The sequence below is a fragment of the Lonchura striata genome, chromosome 7, assembly GCF_050655825.1.
Source record: "Lonchura striata isolate lonStrDom1 chromosome 7, ASM5065582v1, whole genome shotgun sequence".
Lineage (NCBI taxonomy): Eukaryota > Metazoa > Chordata > Aves > Passeriformes > Estrildidae > Lonchura > Lonchura striata.
The window spans coordinates 24,318,302-24,338,238 of NC_140709.1; the positions used below are offsets into that span (position 1 = coordinate 24,318,302).

At 37.1% G+C, this 19,937-nt stretch overlaps 1 protein-coding gene across 6 annotated transcripts in view; it reads right to left on the minus strand.

Moving 5' to 3' along the window:
* The window catches only part of PDE1A (phosphodiesterase 1A), a 144,967-nt gene that overhangs the window by 11,858 nt on the left and 113,172 nt on the right, over positions 1 to 19,937 (minus strand). For all 6 annotated transcript variants that reach the window (XM_077785108.2, XM_021531325.4, XM_021531322.4 and 3 more), the window contains 6 exons: positions 19,756 to 19,881; positions 13,974 to 14,075; positions 13,734 to 13,854; positions 9,734 to 9,815; positions 8,346 to 8,466; positions 6,495 to 6,679 (listed from right to left, as the gene is read on the minus strand). In XM_077785108.2, coding sequence (XP_077641234.1) covers positions 6,495 to 6,679; positions 8,346 to 8,466; positions 9,734 to 9,815; positions 13,734 to 13,854; positions 13,974 to 14,075; positions 19,756 to 19,881 — 737 coding nt within the window. The remainder of the gene's footprint in view (positions 1 to 6,494; positions 6,680 to 8,345; positions 8,467 to 9,733; positions 9,816 to 13,733; positions 13,855 to 13,973; positions 14,076 to 19,755; positions 19,882 to 19,937) is intronic.

Below are 19,937 nucleotides of genomic sequence, written 5' to 3' on the forward strand. Positions count from 1 at the left end.
CCATGTCCAAGAAAGACTAAAACAGTCACAAGACTCAATCTCCATCCCCTAGCTGTAGGAGTCTGTGGTGTCCCCAAAGTACCCCAGAGACCCTGGAGGTTCTGTACTATCAACTACAGCACTGCTTTCCAGCAGCCCTGTTTGCTACTGCCCATGTGTGCAGCAACACCTTCAGGACATGGTCCAAGTGCTGAGGAGCTTTGCTACGTTTTGGAACTTTCTCTTCTGTGTCCATCAACTTTCTTTTCCTTATCTTTCTGTAGTACACAAAAGAGAATTCACCTGTGGTGACCTGCACAGCACATGGCTTCTAAATTACTTTCCTGTTTACAGCAACTGCATCACTTGAGCAAGTCTTGATTTAACAAGAATAGAGAAGAAAAACACTAAAGCTACAGGACATCTCAAACCATCTAATGGCAGTGACTGTAAATCTCAGTAAAACAAATACCTGCTCAATCACACTGCTATTTTCTTTGGCTGTGTTGAAAATAAGCTACAATTCTTAACCATTATGGAAAGATGTGATGACATAAAAGTTTTAACAATTAGATAAACACTGAATTAGAGAGGAAAGCTGTTTATCTTCACTAAGAATTAAATTCTTTGAGAACTCTGTTGAAGAGTTCTCATGAAGAATGATGCTGGATGTTATGGAATCTCTGTGTATACTATGACAAAATTTGATTTCTAGGTTTGTCTGCCTTTTTTTATGATAAACCAAAATTCCAGAAAGCAATGACAAAACACCGAAACTAGAACAACATGGGAAGGAAATGTACCTTTCTAGAAAACATGTTCTCACATCAGCCATTTTAAAGAGAAAATTAAAACCAGGACATAGCATCAAAAGAAGGAGAGGACTGATCCTGGTGTCTCTGGAACTACAAGTCTAAAGATGCATCCAAAAGTTCCCAAACAACCATGATTATCCCAAACCAACCTGCCATTTTCAAACCCAAGAAAATATTGCAGTAACCCACAGTTCTTTAGAAACTGATTCCTTCCACTTTCAACTCATCACAAAAATTTCATCACAGCTACAGGAGTGTATAAAACCACTGCCAACCACATAATCCAGTGGCACTTAATGTTATAGCATTATGTCATATAGAAAAAGTAGCAAAGACTAAATTAGCTAATTAAATCAAAACTTTTCACTAAAGGACTTGGTTAAAAATAATTTGTGAGTTTATGGTTTCCTAGGGTTGCTACCTCCACCTTCTACTTCTCTTTTGCTGTTAAGCTGTGAGCACAAGGAATTGAATGCTGGAAGTTTTGGGACAAGGAATGGAAGGGACATGCTGCTATAGGGAAAAGGTGCTTTAAATGATGTAGACTGTCATGTGCAGGGATGGGCCAGCTCTCTGATGTGTACTCTAGGGAGATATAAAACAGGTTCCATTATTAGGTGAGTTACCATTGCTTAGTCTGTGATTTACCAGATATTGCCAATACCAAATATTTCTTCCAACTCTTAGCTCAACCCACTCCTTGCACTTACTCAGACCATGCTGAAAAATTCTTCTTTTCCCACCTAACACATTTCTGAATTAGTTCAGAAACTGCTTATGACCTAAGCATTTTAGCACTGCAATTAAAATCACTGTCACTGATACTAGATGGGACTCCTTTAGCCTCCTGAGTTGATTACTTTCCAACAGAATAAAACCACCCATTAGGGTAGATTTCATGTGCCAAAATGTCAGTCAGTTTCTGTGACTGTCACACACATCCTCCCACAGCCCACCCTTCCTAGAGGCTGCTAAATCACATTAACATGCTATCAGATCATCACTCTCGGATTTTCACATTTCAGCAGCTCTTCTTGTTAGTGAGTCTGCAGAGCAAATCTTTCAGACAAAATGGAACGGAACCCTGTGGTTATTGTGACTGGAAGTATGCAGAACTGAAAGTGCCCGAGGGGAGCCTGCAGGTACCATGCACAGGTCTTTCAGAAGAGACATTTCTTATTCAAAATTGCTGCCCCTGGGGGGGAAGTAAAGCTGATCTCTACTCCGAAGATGCAATAGTTGCTATTTTGTCACATTTTTAGCATCAAAATTAAGCAGAGGCCAGTGTGAGAGACTCGTTCAGCCTCACATCTTTTTCACCCCACCTTGATGAGGTCAGTCATCCCAGGCATAGACTTTCAAGCCATGCAGCCCAGTGAACTGAGAGAATTGTTGAGGAAAACATTTGTCACTGATGTCTTTCCATACAGATAATGCAAACTTGGGTCAGGTCCTGTAACATTTAATTCTTTAGAAGAGTTACATAAGCATAAGATGACTGCTGTTGTATTATCTTGAAGATGGGCCCATTTGATTGGCAGCTGGACTTCTGGTGCACTGTTCTGCATACCCTTGTGTTATATGACCTCAGGTGAGTGTCCTGAGCTGCCTGTGCCTCTTTCTGTTCATTATAAACAGAAATTAATAATATTTTTTATCCCTGTAACTTTATTTACAATGAAAACTACTGAAGAGATTAAAGCCTGCAAAGCAGCAAGCATGAGTATTAGTCTGTACCCTTACATTTTGTTAAGAGTACTTGAGCTTGCCAAGCACAGACCAATTTTATTAGTAAATCTTTGGGACATTTTTATAGAACAAACAAAGTATGAAAAAAGGAATAAATTGTATTTTAAAAATATTAAATAACTGTGTTACAATTGTGTTCTAAGAAGGGCACCGAGAAGGATCTTATATGGTAGTTAAATCTTTCCCAATAAATTCTGTGCTTTTTACAGGTTTCTCAGTAGATCAATAACTTTCACACCTTAAAATCCACTTAGAAAACATATTCTCTAATGAAAGAACCTCCCAGATACATCTGAGCACATATACTGTCCATTTGTTACAATACAATAATTGCAAATAGCAGCAGCCATCAACAATATGTGTTGGGAAAAGCACAGGATGGAATACTATCTTCATCACTGTTTTGAGTTGAACAGAAACAGATTATCTGGTGATTGGGTCTTGGAATATTAATTAAACATCAAGGCTTTCAAATTAAAATCCCAGATGTTTGATCATTATGAGAATTCCCTGTTAACAGCACTCCCTGAAAGGCCTGAGAAACATTTCTCTAATTCTCCAGTGGTGAAAGGTTGAAGACCCTTAGGCTACAGAGCACTGAGGTACTTGGTATCAATTACACAAGTCATGGCCTTTTTAGCAAAGTGGAGCTATCCTGTTTACTGAGCCTTCTGTTGAGGAGGCTTTCAGACAGCTGCCTAGGTAGATAAAAACTTCCTTACTAACACAGGCCTTTCCAAAAAGCACTCTATTGCTTGCACAAGCTACTTGCTCTGCATCAAGCCTCAACAGCAACTGTCTTTTCAGGGAGAGGTAGCACCAGCATCTCCAGGAGAGCTTTTCTGTTAACAACACTGTCAGTGAGAATTGGCTTTTTGTCAGTGAGAATTCTTTTTTTCCCTGCAATGCCTGGCACAGGAGTCAGACCATCCTCTCTGGCCCCTGCTCCAGCTGAGCCACCTCCTGCCAGGGCTACATGCAGAGCCTTATCCTGAAAAGCTGCCTTGAGTTCAGGTCATTCTCAGGAAATTATATGGCATGTTGCTAGTTTCCTTTCTGTACTATTTGTGCAGCTGTAGTACTACATTTTATAGAGACAACTTCTCCCAAGCCTGTGAACTAAACTGGGAACAATATCTGGTGTTTGCAGAGACCATTGACAAGAATGCAGATGGTTCCTTTAACAGCACAAGCTCTGTTTGTCTTAGTCAGCTCAGGAAGCATGTTTGAAGATCTACACTGGGAACCAGCCTGTTTACTACCACAACACAGTCCACATTCATGTGACCTCCTCAGTGCATTCAGCACTTTGATTTGTCATAAATCATCTAGCTAGGAACAATGACAGCACTGCTTTCTCTCAGTACATGCTCTTGTAACATATGAATAAAACCCAACTTCATACGTATGCTCAAAGCAGCCAAAAGATTTTCCATCAAGCATGGAGTCAGAGAAGGTAGCATGAGATCTAGACAAAATGGGAATAATTATCTGAAGTTCAAGGCCTCAGGTTATTGACTTACAAGCTTAGTCAAACTTGGTTAATCTGAAAAGGATTTCAAGTGGAAGGGTGATGCATTGCAATATTTTTTATTCTTTACTAGATATTCATTTTGAACAGCCTGATTAAGGATTTTCAGCCTTTGCAGGGTACAGCTTCAGAGAAGTTACATTGGACCACTGAAGAACTGGTTGAACTCTCTTTTCCATTTAGTGGCAAGGATTACATGCTACCTCAGAAAGTCCTCTACAGAAAACTATTGTTCCTTAACAAAAAACTCTTACAGCAGTCCTCAGGGCTGATGTATGGACTGTGGATGCAGACATTCCATTCCCAATAAATGGAAAATATAACTTCCATAAAACCTATATAATCCACCTCACTGCTGTTAATTAATAACACCTTACTATCTGTTTACTAACAAAATATAAATGTGTACTCAAAAGTATTTGCATTATTCACAAAGTTTGCTCTACAGGCTAAATTGGCACCCTGAAGGTCTTTATGTCAGGCTCCAGTCAACTGCAGATGTTGCTGCAAGTAGCCTCTTTGTGGCAGCAGATTTCTATAAATCTTTTCCTCATAGAGTAGTTCAAAAAATAGATTCAGCCACAATAACACAGAGACAAAATTGTTCATCAGGTGCTGACCCCAACACCAGCTATTTTCTTATCTTCTTACTTACCCAGCAGTTTCCCTAATGTATGTTTTACTGCAAATCCATAATTCTGTTCAGGAAGTACTTAGACAGGCTTCATTACTCAAGTTGATGGAAAAAAGGAGGTTAGGACAAGCACAATCGCAACAAAATCCATTGAGCCTTGAACATTAACATCTCTGGTTGCCAGAGTACAAAGCATGCCCAGAGTTTCCTGGATTTTGCTGGGCCTCACATTGATATTGACAGCAACCTTACCTGAAGTAATTTTTACATTTCTTGCTGCAAGTAGCTTTGTGTTTTCTATGCCTGTCAACAGTCCAGTAAAACTGGGCTAAATGTATCAGTAATTTATAAAGCACAGCAAAGCACTGGGAATGAAGTAGAAACAGTGCCCCTTGATAGCACTGTACCCCTCCAGAACAATATACCAAAAACTTCATGCACCAGAATCAAACTGGTTAGTTGTGTGTAACTGGAAAACTTCCAGACAACAAATTATCCATTACACTACATTGAAGGACCTTTCATGTCACCAGCTCAGGGCTGCTTGATTTCTGCAGGCTGTAGCTAAGTGGCCTTGGGCACTCTGATGGTCTTCTGTTCTTACTGACCACTCCAAATTAGTAGTTTTTCCCTTTTGACCAGCCATTATTGGTTGAGCAACACCAAAGGAAACAATTGGCTATATAAAGCTTCTCAGGAAGAAGAGATAATATTAATGGAATCCTCTCCTCAGATGCCCCTTCCCACCTGACTCTTTCAAACCTTTATCACAAAAGATCTCTTAATAGCCTCCAAATGAGAATATTCATTTGCAATTCAGCACTAAATTGGATTTTATCACTGTTTAGCTCTCTTTTTCTGTCTTGTCTGACACCTCTTTGGGAAAAAAGACATAGATTTGGATGATGGCATGAAAAACAAAGCTGGCACTGGATTTATGGATATCATTCCCAGCTGTCAGTGTCAGGTCATATACAGCAAGACCAGTCTCAGCAGTGAAATGCTATGCTGAAATATTTCAGTTACGTACTAGGAAATAACACAGACCACGGACAAAATATTCCCAAATGGCATTCACTTAACGTAGATGGAAGCTATAAACTTTTCTCAACAATTATCACTCAGGTGACTGAAAAACATTTCACACAGGTAACTGTAATTTCAGATAATTTTCAGGTATGGCTTTTGAACTACAATACTCGGTGCAGGTTTGGCTTTATTAACTATCTACTGGCAAATGAAGAGTCACTTTTGGTTTGCTTGGGCCTAATGCATGCAGTGATTGCCCAAATCTTTAGATCCACTGGGTCATTTATATAATTGCCTACAGCATAGTCCCAAGAAGCCTGCAATACAGAATTTTGTTCCATACAGTGGGGAACAAATAGCATTTCTAATAGCAAAGTACAACTTTTATGTTTCTGAAGAAATGTGGCAGCACACATCACTTTGAATTGTTGATTTTGGCATTTAAAACAGATGTCAGCATCAGTTACAATTAAAAGTGAAAGAATGCATTTTTCTAAGCCAGACCTCTAAAGATAAGCTGTGCAGCACAGAGCCTTCTTGCATAGGCTATGTGATTTATTCTCATCCCCTAACCACCTGCACCTCTTTAGACCTCCTGGGAGAGCAAAACAGGAGCATCTAAAACAAATATTAAGACATAAAATATATGAATACAAGACAACTGTGCCTTTTCACAGGTTGGGAGAAATTAAAAAATGAATGTAGGTGAGATCTTAGGGAGTAACCTATAAAACATTCTACCTTAACATATCATTACCTTCTGCTGCTAATTCTTTCCATCTTTCTTTGTTTGCTTGAATGATCTTCATCAAGTTGTCCTTGAAGCCCCTTAGGTCTACAGTTGCTAGAGAATTTTCTGTGTGAGTCCCTCCATCACCTGTACTTTTAAACCCTGGTCGTCTGTGTGCTTCAGCATTGCTTACTGCTCCCAAGCTATTTTGGCTGGACAAGGGAAAGAAACCCAAATTATAAACACAGGCAATTTTAATAATACACAAACAGCTCATGTCAATCAGGTTGCTTAGGAACTAACTTTTTTTTACCAGAGTGTGCCTAAAGTAAAAGATGTCTTGCTGTCCATTTTCCAGGGAATTCTTGAAAAAAATGTGACAGCTGAAAATACATGACTTGTAATCCAACTCTAAAAAGAATGTTTACACAGCCATTTTGGAGCAGCTTCTTAGCTGTGTTTTTGAATGGTGAATGTTATCTTTGGGTTTCACAGGAAAGGCATCTGATCATTATTTTTTGACCCATTTAAAAAAACAAAGACATGACGTATATATATGACAGGTAAGTTTTGCTTGAGCTGGAAATTCTCTTCAAGGTACAAAGATTCAGATGTAGGCAAAACAAGATTTGAGTGGCTTTAAAATCCACTAAATAGAGACTGCAGCTACTTTACATCTACAGGTTAGCAGAAGTGAAATTATCCATATGTGTATATGGTGGGAAAAAAAATAATGAATGCTCTTTTTTCCTTAGAATTAAAAACTAAGACCTGTTTCCAACCTTGTGCAGGTACTCATGTCTTAATAGGTTTTGTTTACTCAACTTTGCTGCATGACTTATCTCATTGGTACCACAGACAGATGTTAATATGCATACAAATTGGTTTCCATTAATCACAAAATAATTGCAGTGAGCATACAAACAAGAACTTCACAAGAAGAATTGACTGTAATTTCCATGTGGCCCAGAGATGTTGAATGGGATAGAATGGAAAGAATAGGCCATAATTCTAATGTTTTCCAGACACCATCTCGTGGCGTCCACACAGTAGTGTGTGTGCAATTCTCTGGCTCAGATTTTTCTCCATCATACTACAGGTTCTCCACTCTCCTCAGAAGTGTGGCTCTTGATTCCATACAAAGAAAAAATCCCTTTATCCTCCATCACATGAGGAAGTTTTGCTGGATCATAAGCCTTTTTTCATTCACCATTCAGTCATGAACATCAACCAAAAATGAAGCCTGAAGTTGCTAATCATTTGCAGCTGCTAATTTCTCATTTGTGAAGGAGTATGTAAACAAATTTGTTATCAGTAATACCTTAGTTTAGCACTGTTCCCCAAAACACTTAGAACACCATCTTCTAGTAACTCCTACTTGCTTCTAGCAAGCAAAATATAGGAAAACTATTGCAGACCTATCATTTAGTAACCTCAGTGAAAACTCAAATTACAGTTTTAAAATGAAATACAAATATAATAACAGAGGCAGTATTTGTAAAGGCAGTATCTGAATATTCAACAATGCTTTCAGCAAGCCACTCAAATTACACTGCTGTAACTACATTGCCTTATAGGTACAGGAATTTCAATAACCTGTTGGAAAGATTATATTTAAAAACTGTAGAAATAAATGTCATGGTTTGTATATGTTTATTCTGATCATTATTGGGACTTTGCCTTTTTATATGTACAATTGTTCAGTGAATGGGGCAAACCAGCACATTGCAAATACAACGCAGCCCCACAGGGTGGCAATACTGCACAGCTGTTTGTTACCTCCCCAGCTTCAAATAACTGAGATAACTCTGTGAATCATATTATTATAATTATTATGTGAGCTTATGTTAGTTCAATAACAAAGCAGTGCATTCATACCTGGGGGTCCCAAATGCAGGACTTTCAGATTTTGTCGCTTCCTCTATAAGAGGCATAACAATTTTCTCCATTGAATCAGTAAGAAGAGAAAATGTGGGTTCTACTATGAAATCAATGAAACCTAAAGAAAAAGAGAGAACATCAGGTTTTATAGTTCCACAAGTCTCAAATCTAAACATGAATACTCGCTGTTAGGCTGATTTTCTAACTGCAGTCCCAATTCAATATACTAGATACCACTAGTATAATCTTGAAGAAAAAAGCACAATTGAAGCTGAATAGAAGCTGTATAGATATAAGTAGATACTAATAATTACAGTTTTTCATTCTTTTTTCTTGTAAATTTTATGCACTGCTGAACACACCTACCATTTGAAATGAGTATTAATTATTGAATAGAAGGGAAGCTACTGTTGAGCCAGAGCGCTACAAGCCATGCTGTCTCTTTTACCATTTGGAGTTTCTTCCCAAGGAGTTAATATTTCAAATTGCTGTTTATTATTCTGTGGAGGTAAAGTGTTATTTCACAGTGTGTAGGAGGGCTCTGTCAAATCAGTGAAGAGAACAAGTAATATCCTTAGGAGACAGCATTCATCCCACAGTTCTGAGATGTCAGCTTTGAACAATGTCTTTTACATTCTAAAGTGCTCATCACGGTATGGAATGACACAGTGAGAGAATGAAGTATTATTCTCTACTGAGCACTTAACAGAAAAAAATATGTTAAAACATGAGCTAGCAATGGATTTCCAGATGTCTTCATGCTCTAACCATGCAACACAGCGTGAAGGTGAGCAACAGTCTAGAATCCAGCTTCTCTCCTGCAGTAGATATGATGCTTAAACATATTGGCTTCAAACTCCCAGTGAAATGGAATAAAGAATATGAAAAGTGACTGAGTGCAGTGGTCCTTGTCAACCCCGGGAGGCTTGACCCTCTGTAGCTTGACCCTGAGACACTGACAGGCTTACTTACAGTCCAGAGGGCTGATTTATTAATTAGCTTTGAGGTGCATCTACAAACTGGTACTTTCAGGTTATAATAGAGATAGGCCTGTGAGCTCTTAAGCAAAAGAGAAGCAGTTGAGGACATGATCTGCCAGACTCTAAAGTGTGTACAGTAGAAGCTGGACTCATGTCCAGTACCTTGGTTAATCCCTCTCCTACCCCTCCTTCACATATGGTGAAATTACATCATGTTCTTTTGAGACCAGCACCATTATGCTGCAAAAGCACAGGAGTTTGGTGAACAGATAGGTGCAAAGTAATACCTTCCATATGATGGAATTTTGAACATTTAGTTTTCAAAATGGGTAAATCAAATGTCCTTGTGAATTTACATGCTTCTACACAGACAGAAAAAAAGAGAAAAGCACATTTTGTTGTTACCTATTTGAGACTGAGCTACCAAAGTGGACTTGCGGTCACAAAGTGGGGAAAATTGAAGACCTAAAGCAGCCTCCTTGTCTCCCTGTAAACAACAATGTTTAATATTATAAGCATATATTTGATGGTGGGACAGAATGACAAAGGCATCTGAATATTCTTAGTATTTATTCAAGATTTCTTCATTAATTTATATTCCTAAATAAAAACAAGTCAGACAAATCTTCAAATCTTCATATTTTGGTTAAGAGTCTAAATTCTGACTTTTGGCAACTTTTATGTAAAGAAGTTTACTGCAAGTTCTCCTCAAAAGTAAGGCATCTGCTAATGAGATTTAAAATATATGAAGTCCTTGTATTCACAATTTAGTTCTGCTGATCCAGATGTAATGGGACTAGAGATACTTAGACATGTTTGTAATAGTATGCCAAATGCTGAGTGTTTCCTTCTATTACACCGGTTCATCCAACATGTAAAATACTTCAATGGATTTACTCATGTCAAGTGTATGAACTGACTTGAACTTATTCTCACTAGCAGGCATGTCTCTGCTGCTGAAGCCACAAAAAATACAAATTCAGTTTCATTACAAGGAAGATTTGTACAACCTAGCTCTGAAATATTTTTAGCACTTAGCAGATTAGAAGAGTCTTTTTTGTTGCAACAGTCTTAACAGACAGGAAGGTGTATCTCCATTTTCAGCATGGTAGACCAACTGATTTGCAAAACCTCAAAAGAAAAGTCTCATGGCACAAAAAAAAAAAAAAAAAAGAAAAAACCAAACCAATACAAAAAAAACCAACCAAACAAAAAAACCTAAACAAAAAAAACCCCAAACAAACAAAAAATAAAAAAACCACAACCCCCCCCCCCAAAAAAAAAAAAAAAAAAATAAAATCCTAAAGAGACATCTTTCAAAGGAGGTTATAATTGGTGTTGCTGGACAAACCTGCAAACCTGGCTGCCAGAAGCACTGACATTATAGATATAGGGAAACCTATAATAAACTTATATATTTGTCATGGAGAGTGCTGTTAGATTATCATTCAGTGGGGAGCACTGCATGAACATACCATTCTCCCAAGGAAAACTGGGAAAACATAAACTGATGGATGAAGGGGGCAGTATTAACCTTCCTTAGTCTTTTTATCATGTCTCTCTGAAGTATATTTGGAAAAGGCTTAGAACCACAAAAGCAGTAAAACCAATCCAGCCACAGGAACAGATGCAATTCACAGATTGCATTTCATGTGAAAGTAGAGAGCTTTATCACTAAGGCCATTAAATTTTTTATTGAAGTGCTAATAATTTGAACTCAGAGTGTGGAAGAACACATGAACTCTTGCTACTAGGAGCAGTGGGAGTGGCATCTCCATGTAAATACAAGGGCCAGATTGTAATATCATATAAACTGGGGTAGTTCTAACTATTTCAGCCATGGTTGAATACAGGATTTCTAAAGTAGTACTAATATTGCAATCTTCTCATCTAAAGGTATTTTAAAAAAAGAGAATTCCACACTAATTATGTATGAGTTTGGATTTTTTTTGTTTGTTTTCAAGTAGCTCTTTATCCTAATTATTAATTACTTTGCAATAAACATAATATTAATTAATACTTAAGTGTAATTTAAATCTAAGACTCCTGTAAATTGTAATAATGGACACAGCACTGATATTTAAACCAGTCGTTAGAATTTAACAGGATTTAAAAACAAGATACAAATCAAACAGTAAAAAAATGCTTTGTCCAGGCCCTAGACTCTCTTTTTAACTTTCTTTTAATGTCTCTGGATCTATTCAGACTGAGACTAGAATATTATAGGCACTGTGGTACTTCTTTGAGTTACTGGAATTTTGTATTTCTTTACTTTTAAGGATTTGAGATGGGTGGCTGTATTTCTATTTTAAACAAGTAACTCAGATTTTCCTAGATATTACAATATGCTTTCTGTAGCTGTTGCTATTAAACTGAAAGTGTTGTTGGGCTTTTTTTCCTCAAGTTAACACTGGCATATATTTTAACTATTAGCTGTAGTTAACAAAGTTTTTGTCAAGGTGGATGTTCATATTTTTGCCAGTGCTCACTACTTTGAAAGCTGTCTATGAAAGCATTGGATTTGCATCAGCTTCTTTCAGAATCTACTGCTATTCTCATAAGGTACAGAAGTAGTTTAATCTTTAAAGAAACAAAGAAGAGCAATTAAGGGGTTTCATATACATCTGGACTACTTCATCCTGGCTGGCATGGATTTGGAAATCCCAGAGATTTCTCTCACACAGGCTCAGATGACAGACCAGAGGATGCACAACAAGCCAGTGCATGCAGGAAGTAGGAGACCTACTGTTTCTGCATTTATATATGTGCTGGTACTTCATCACACTTTAAAAGTGCTGGAACTACTCCACAAACATTGTCCTTAGCAGTACGTAGAAAGAATTCTGTTTCTGACACACTCCCCTGCAGCCTGGAAGAATTTGGTCTTTTATACTGCTGAGTTGCATACACATAATTATTTTTACTTGCTATTATTAAATGCCTTCTCGAGTGTTTGAGCAGCTTCTTTGGGATCCAGATTTTCCTTCTAATGAATGGATAAAGGAATAACTAAAACATCAGCTGGTTCTGTGCATTCAGTGACTGGTGTGGTATTGTTTACTGCTAATGCTACCTCCACTTAGCTGGACACATTGCCTCACTGTCCCAAGGGCCCTGTCTAGTCTGTTTATCTGTGTCTAAAATGTTATTACAGCTGGTCATTTTATGACCTTTTTTCATGGGCAATCTGCTCCTCCTTCTTGCTTTCAAGTTCAAAACCCTCAAAATTTGCCTTGACAGAAGCACACAAACTCATGACTGCTCATTTTTTCCACAAAACTCAATCCATTCATTATTTATATTAAGGCACCAGCTCTCCAGTCTGCCTCCCAATGCAAAGTCGAGAGTCAAGGATGCCCTGATTCTCCCTTACTGAGAATTCATATGAAGAATCTCCAGGACCTGAATAGGAACCTTATATGGCAGATGGGTCTAACAGCCTCATGGTTTAACATACTTCCTTTTTTATTCTCTGGTCCCTTTTTCCAGGGTGACCCTTCTGATTTGAAAATGTCAATATATGGCAAAATCAAGACAATCAAGCTGAGCAAGACATACACTGTTCCCTGATCTGTATTAACTCTTTTTAAAATCTGTGCATAACTCTGGAAACTGTCATACCTAAACTGGACTTGGATTATCAATTGTACTTCAGTAACTGTTATGCTGACAATGTCCATGGTCACAAATATTGATCATGGGGAGAGTATTTTCCTCTGGAGAAATGTTTTTTCTTTCGCCTGCTAAGGTGAGTAAAAAAATGGCAGCAGTGACACAAACATCTACAGGGTTTTCTCTTGGAATTCAGTACCTCACAGAAATAAAAAGGCTTTCACAATGGTGTATCTTCATTTTTGGTTTAGGGTATATGGTCACAGCATTAACAGGATGATACTGTCTAATCTCTGGCTTTGGATCAGGCTGTTATGAGAGCAACACCTTCAGATCTATGTGGCATAGGCATGGCAAATACTAGCAAGGAAAAGAAATAGAAAGGCTTCCTGAAATGTGCAATGGAGACAACTTTTTGCCTTCTTTGCTGAACGTGAATTCTTCCTATTTTCTCCCATCCTACCCTTCTGGTGCTTCTTTATAATTCAAAGCATATATAAATCTCTGTCTACAGAATGAAAACAGCTTGACAAGTTATATTATAATTGAAAGAAAAAAAAATGCTACAACACTCAGAATACTGATACCAGCTGAAATAGAGAGCTATAACCATTTTGTCTTATTCACACACATAGAAGTCGAATCAATGTCAGTGGTATGTATGAAGAATAAAGCATATATACTACTGACTATGCTTGTCAATCACAACCAACCTTGCTGGTAGACTAAAATATGCAATTGTGTAACCATTGCTTCTTGAACTAGATTTATTAAAGGATTTTAAAAATGGCACCTGTCGAAAAAATTCTTCCATCAGGGCCATGGTCCACCGGTAGTGCAGTTCCCAGGATTTTGCTGGATGGCTTATGTCTGCTGCATGTAGAATCAAAGACATGGCTTTGGCTTTGTCTACCCTGTCAATTCAAGGACATGCTCCAATTATCTCAAAACAAAAGCAACTATTTAAATTCTTTTCTTGAATATGAGCTCATTGAAAGACTGCAGATAATGAACAGAATGGAAAATAACCTACCCCTGTGCCTGCTGTAGAGTGTGTCGCATTGTTTTAATTTGTTGGAAATGACCCGACATGTCTGTAGACAAGACCATCTCAATGACCAAGCTACGCAACTCCCTAAGAATAATTAAAAGCAAAATGACTGATTAAAATTCATTTATTCTATGTATGGTACATTTGTTTAAGCAGTATTTGTTAATTTATAACTTTCAAAACAACATCATGGGTTTTATTACATTTTAAAAAGCATTTAAATAAATTATTAACAACCTGAACACTGTATCCTAAAGGGATTCTGTGAAAGCAATGTACCTCAGAAAATGTACTCTTCAGTCATTATTTCAGAGTCACACTATTTTGTAAATCCTATTTCCTAGTACATAAACTAATATTACATGCAATTCTCTTGCCCATTATAAGTCATTCCTCATTTTTTCCAGCAGTAGAATATTCAAAATACAAGTTGTTCTCTGGGTTTACCACCATGCAACAGGATACATTTTTACTGCCCTCATATTAGTGAAGAGTGTGCATAACACCAAGCCTAGGAGAAAGGCTGTGGTGGCTTGCTCTCAGAGGAGGAAGAGGTATTACATCTGAAATACTATCAACTTTACACCAAGATATGATCACTATGACAAACTACCTCTCATTCCAAAAGTATTGTAATACCTATTTAATGAATCAGAACAGGTTTGGGATTAATAATTTATCTCTGTCTTGGTATATGATTAGAGATGTTGGCTTGTCCAGTTTCTATTTAATCAATATGAAACTAATAAAACATGAATAATGTAAGAAACTTTATTCTGATTGTAAATAGAAAATTTAATTAATTTTGTCAACAATAATTATTGATTTAGAAAATTCTGTCTCCTTGATGATCATATATAGACCATGTAGGAGTCCAGTGGGTCCTTCTTTATATGATTTTTTAATGGCCTAGGAGGACCAGTGGTGCTCATATGTATATGGGGAATTTACCAAGTATCAAATACAACAGCAAAATCCTACTTTAGTCATTCTCAATATGATTTTTCATATTGTATTCATATATTTGATTTAAGCAAATCAAAAAACATGCAGATCTTTTCAAAGGACTATGCTTTCAAGAGGTAATTTGCAGGTTTTTTTTCGGCTATTAGAATACTTTATTATAAAGACTATCAAGACTTCTTTTGATCCAAATTAATTACATATTTAAGCAGATATTTGTTGCTGATTTTTATGTATATATTCCTGATTTGCTTTAATGTAACTGGATAAAGACTCAATGTTCTCACTTCTACTCAATAATATGCACTCATAGCAACTTGTGTTTAGAAAATGCCTTATCTGACCTCATAATAAGATACTAATTATTTTACATCCCAACTGTTCCTCCTCCACATTGCTTTCAAAGTGTACCCTTCAAAAACAGTCAAAACCATTAAAAAAAATAAAAGCAAAACAAAAAAACAAACCAACCAAAAAAAAATTCCAGCTAACACTACAAGAGGAATGAGGGCTCTGCATTGTTAAACCCTGTTGTTTTTAAGATAATTATAGAGATAATTATCACTTCTCCTTTCCATGGGAGATTTTCTTAGGAACATTCAATGTCTGAACTTTTCAGAGTAATCTGAAATAAGTTAACCCCTACTCACAAGATACCTCACCCCTACTAGGCAAGACACACACAGTGAAGAAAAACCACACTTTCAGTTTATTTATATTGTCATGGCAGTGGAAAAAAAAAACCCTAATTCTTACCTACAACATCTGGATAAGGATCAAACAGTATAGCACTGTCCTGTCACACACTCCTGAAGATTTCAGGCCACTAAAAATCTGCTTAACTGCAAAAGAGAGACTTCTGCAGTTGTTAACTGCCTGTGCTCATATCCACCATAACAAGAGGATAGAAAAATGAAACCTGATGGGGAAATGGTAGGTAAAGCTCTACTGGAGCTACAAATACTTCTTCTGCTATCATTGTGCAGAGGGTTAACTTGGACTGATCCCATTACAAATTACAAGCCTCAGGATAATACACATACCTGCTACCACCCAAAAAGACTCATAGATATTGTCATACTATGAAGGGAAGTGGTAACAATATTCACGTACAGCACATGGCAATCTTTCAGGCCCAGAATCAGAAGATTACTGGGTTTGAGTCTACCATCTCCACCTTACTTAAGTAAATTGTCATGTTCTCTGCTGTCATCCTTTCTCAACCCTCCCACAGCTACAAGTCCTACAGATAGGACACTGTAAAAAAACATAGATGCAAGATTATGTGAAAAAATTACATCAACAATGCTGTAATAAAGAGACAAGGAGTGACACATGAACTTCTTGAAAAAGTAGTTAGCCAATAAATAGAAACTAGCTTTATCTGGATTTGTCCATGACAAAGACATTTACTCAGCTGGAAACTAATCAAAAAATGCAGGAACAGACTAAGATGAGCAAAAGCAAGGTGAAAATTGAAGCCTCATCTTCAAGTTATAGGAAGCCTTAGACAGAATCTGCATTATACATAACACATACTATTTTATTTCTCTCTCTGTTTTTTGTTTTGTTTGTTTGTTTGTTTTTGATAATCAGGCAATATATCACTGTATGCCTTATGACTGGGATGGTTTGAGACATTAATACTGCCCCACCACCTACAATGACATTTTGCATGGAGTGCTGGAACACTGGGAACCTGCTAAATCAAAGGAGAAAGGGCAACAAACATGCACAAACGAGCATCCCTCTTTAGTTATTTAAGGGCACTAAGTGAAAGACACAAAACAATATCAAAGACTGGAACAAATTTTCAGAGTCAAGAAAAGAATGAAAAATCGTTATGAATGTCACATGCATTATCCACAAAGGACATCATCCTCAGAATGCTGGCAGTGTTCCCCAGCTCAGACCAGAAGTCTTAAGTTTTAAACTTAATTGAAGCTGGCAGTTTATTAGCACATTTATCTTCTTAAAGTTAACATGTAGAAGAGAAAATTGAATACTATAAAGTAATTTCAGTCATTTTGCTTCATTTTACTAGAATAACTAGCAGAACCTCAGTTTAAATAGTCATCAGTGTTAAATTTTTGAAAAATGAAATGGCTGCAACTAAAGAAAATAGATATGACAGAAGTAAAGAAATTAATCAGTGCCAGGAAGTACATTGAAAAGTTGAACACATTATCATTTCAATTTACTGCCAACTTGATTCAGTGCAACCTTCCAAACTGTTTGTTTAACAGCATGAATTTCAGTATAGATCCAAGAAGTTCACTCCAGTAATAATAAGAAAATTTGAGAGTCTCTGTTAAGTGGCTACCAGATCCATCATTGCATCAATTAAATAAAGGGTAACAGGAATTTCTAGATATTAGCAGTGAATACCAGGAAACTGTCATTTCCATGACTGACCCTCTAAATTGAAGTATCACGCTGCAACAGGTTGTGCAGGTTGGCACAGACAGGCACTTTGGAATTTACTGCTTGCTTCAAAGAACAGAATGTAATTGCTGAGCTAAATGACAAAACACGGAACTGAATGTCCTAGTTAGATTCTTGAGCTTATTAGTCAATTCATACATTTCTTCTACATTTTACTGAATATACCCAAAAAGAGATGATAAATTCTACTTTTCTATAGTTGCCAAATCTCACCAGCTTCAAATGAGCTGCATATAATAGCATCTGTGTACTCTATAAAAACAAAATTTGCAAAACAAGATATTCTAGGAAAACATAATCAGGTTATAGTGAGAAAAGATTGAAAGGTAAGTGTAAACAAGCCAGTGTGTGAATGTGCAAGTTCCAGAAGAATGTAGTAGCTTATCACTGGTTCAAAAACCACAGAGAAATGAAATGCAACAAAAGTTAGATAAAATGGTCCACAACAGAACTGGACAAAAAGCTGTGGGAAGACATGGCCAAACAATCTATGCAGAGAAGAGTGTTCTTCAGAAACATGAAGAGAGCCTATCACATTCCCCCCCTTTATTCTTTCCACTCGCAAATATTTGGGTTTCATCCTACTACTCTTTTCCTCAGTGGCATAACAAAAGGGAATGACAGGGATAAACTGTACTACAGATTTCTATCAGCTGGAGCCACTGTATGTTGCTGCAGGGATTCCCAGACTACACTGATTCATGGTGGTCTCCAGTGATGAAGAAGCCAGGACTAGGGATAAGCATAAGTGTCTTCAAGCCATCCTTGGAACACTCCTGGATTGAAATTCAGCTGAAGAACTTCAGCCTCTTCCTACTCAGAAGCATTCTCTGGTAGGATGCAATATGAAACAACACCACTTCAAAAAAACATACTCAAGGCAACATGTCTGAAGATTTGAAAATAGTTTTTTTAAACTCTCCAAAATTACAGTTGTAAAAGACAGAATATGAGTTTCTGATGGCTGCCTACTGGCACAATAATCTTCTCCATACTCAATAGCTAGGACAAGCAAAAATAGGGTCACAGAGACCTATCAGCTCCAAAACTATTAGGCCCAAAATAGTTTCAAGAGGAACAAGGCTGGCTCTTGTTGGCATTGAAAATCTAGGTGTGTAGACACCTATCAATGAAGTTTACAATTTACTTCTGAAGAAATTTCTCCAGAACTAAATGTACAACACAAACCTTCTGATAACTAAATCTAAATGCATATCCTCTAAGAAGAATTCTTTTAAGAGAACTAAAAATTGTATGCTTCTTATCTCACTTTGTATTAAATTTAAAAAATACAGATTTTTAAACTATTTTATAAAAAAGGTACAGAATAAAAATTAATTGAAACCCAGAAGGCCCAGCAAACTCATATTCAATAAATGCTTTATTTAGGGGTTTTCTCATCATGTAAATAAGTAAAATAATGTAAATCTACCATGTAAAACTGTCAGTCTTTAAATATACACCTCAGCAAAATAGGACCTGATGTTCATATATACCTTCATAAATGTATAATTTTGTGAAAAGACAAAAAAAAGCAGAGTTTAGCTTTGTTATTCATGGTATCATCATTCATAGTGGGAGGCTTTCCCCTAGCAGAACATATTTCTCTGAACTTCACTGTTCACTTGTCTGCAAGGGTTTCTTTAGTGCCGCTGAATAATATCTGTGTTTACAGAAACACACAGAATACTCATATTTTAAATACAATATGTATCCATCAACAATATACAAAGATAACACTTCCTTTTACATAACAGAGAGTTTTACTCTAACACTTGAATTTTAGCCGCACGGGTCTTGTTACTTGTAATACATCAATTATGATACTTAATCTTTCAGCTGGCCAAATTTTCTTCATGAATTACACTAAAATTAAAAATAAAAAGAAAAATGCTCTGTAGCACTTCTGGGCCTTTATTATTTTTGGACTGTCCACACAATTCAATTTTTAATGCTTAACTAAGACGTGACTATGCTGAAATCCCAGGAGCAGCAGTGCTCAAGCTGGCAGCAGAGTGTGACTCTGCTCTGTGATTTCAACCCACTGGTCATGCTGGACTAAGGCAGCCCAGCTCAGGCAGCATTGTGGTTTTCCTAAAGAGCTATTTCACCTGAGACTCTGTCCACACACTCTAGCACTGCTCCTCATAAATGCACAGCCTCACTTGGAAAATTATACAGTCTACCAAACACTTAACACCACAGCAGCCTTCCCTAGGCTCTAAACATCCATCACTCTTTCCACTGTCAACTTCCTGTAATTTGAACTCTTAAAATAGACTCCACAGGGAAGGCCTGGTGGTTTTTATTATTTTTAAATACTGGGAGTAGTTTTGAATGTCACAGCGAGTCTTACCTCCAGTCATCTTTGTTTAGATTAGCCAGGATGTTCATCTCTTCTTCCTGCATGAGTCTGTAAGCAGCACTTACATGATGATTTTCAAGAACAGAACGATCGTTGTACAATATAGCAACATCTGACCTAGTGTGGGGGAAAAGAGGCAGATTTTCTAATGGTGTTCTGATAATGGCACTGGG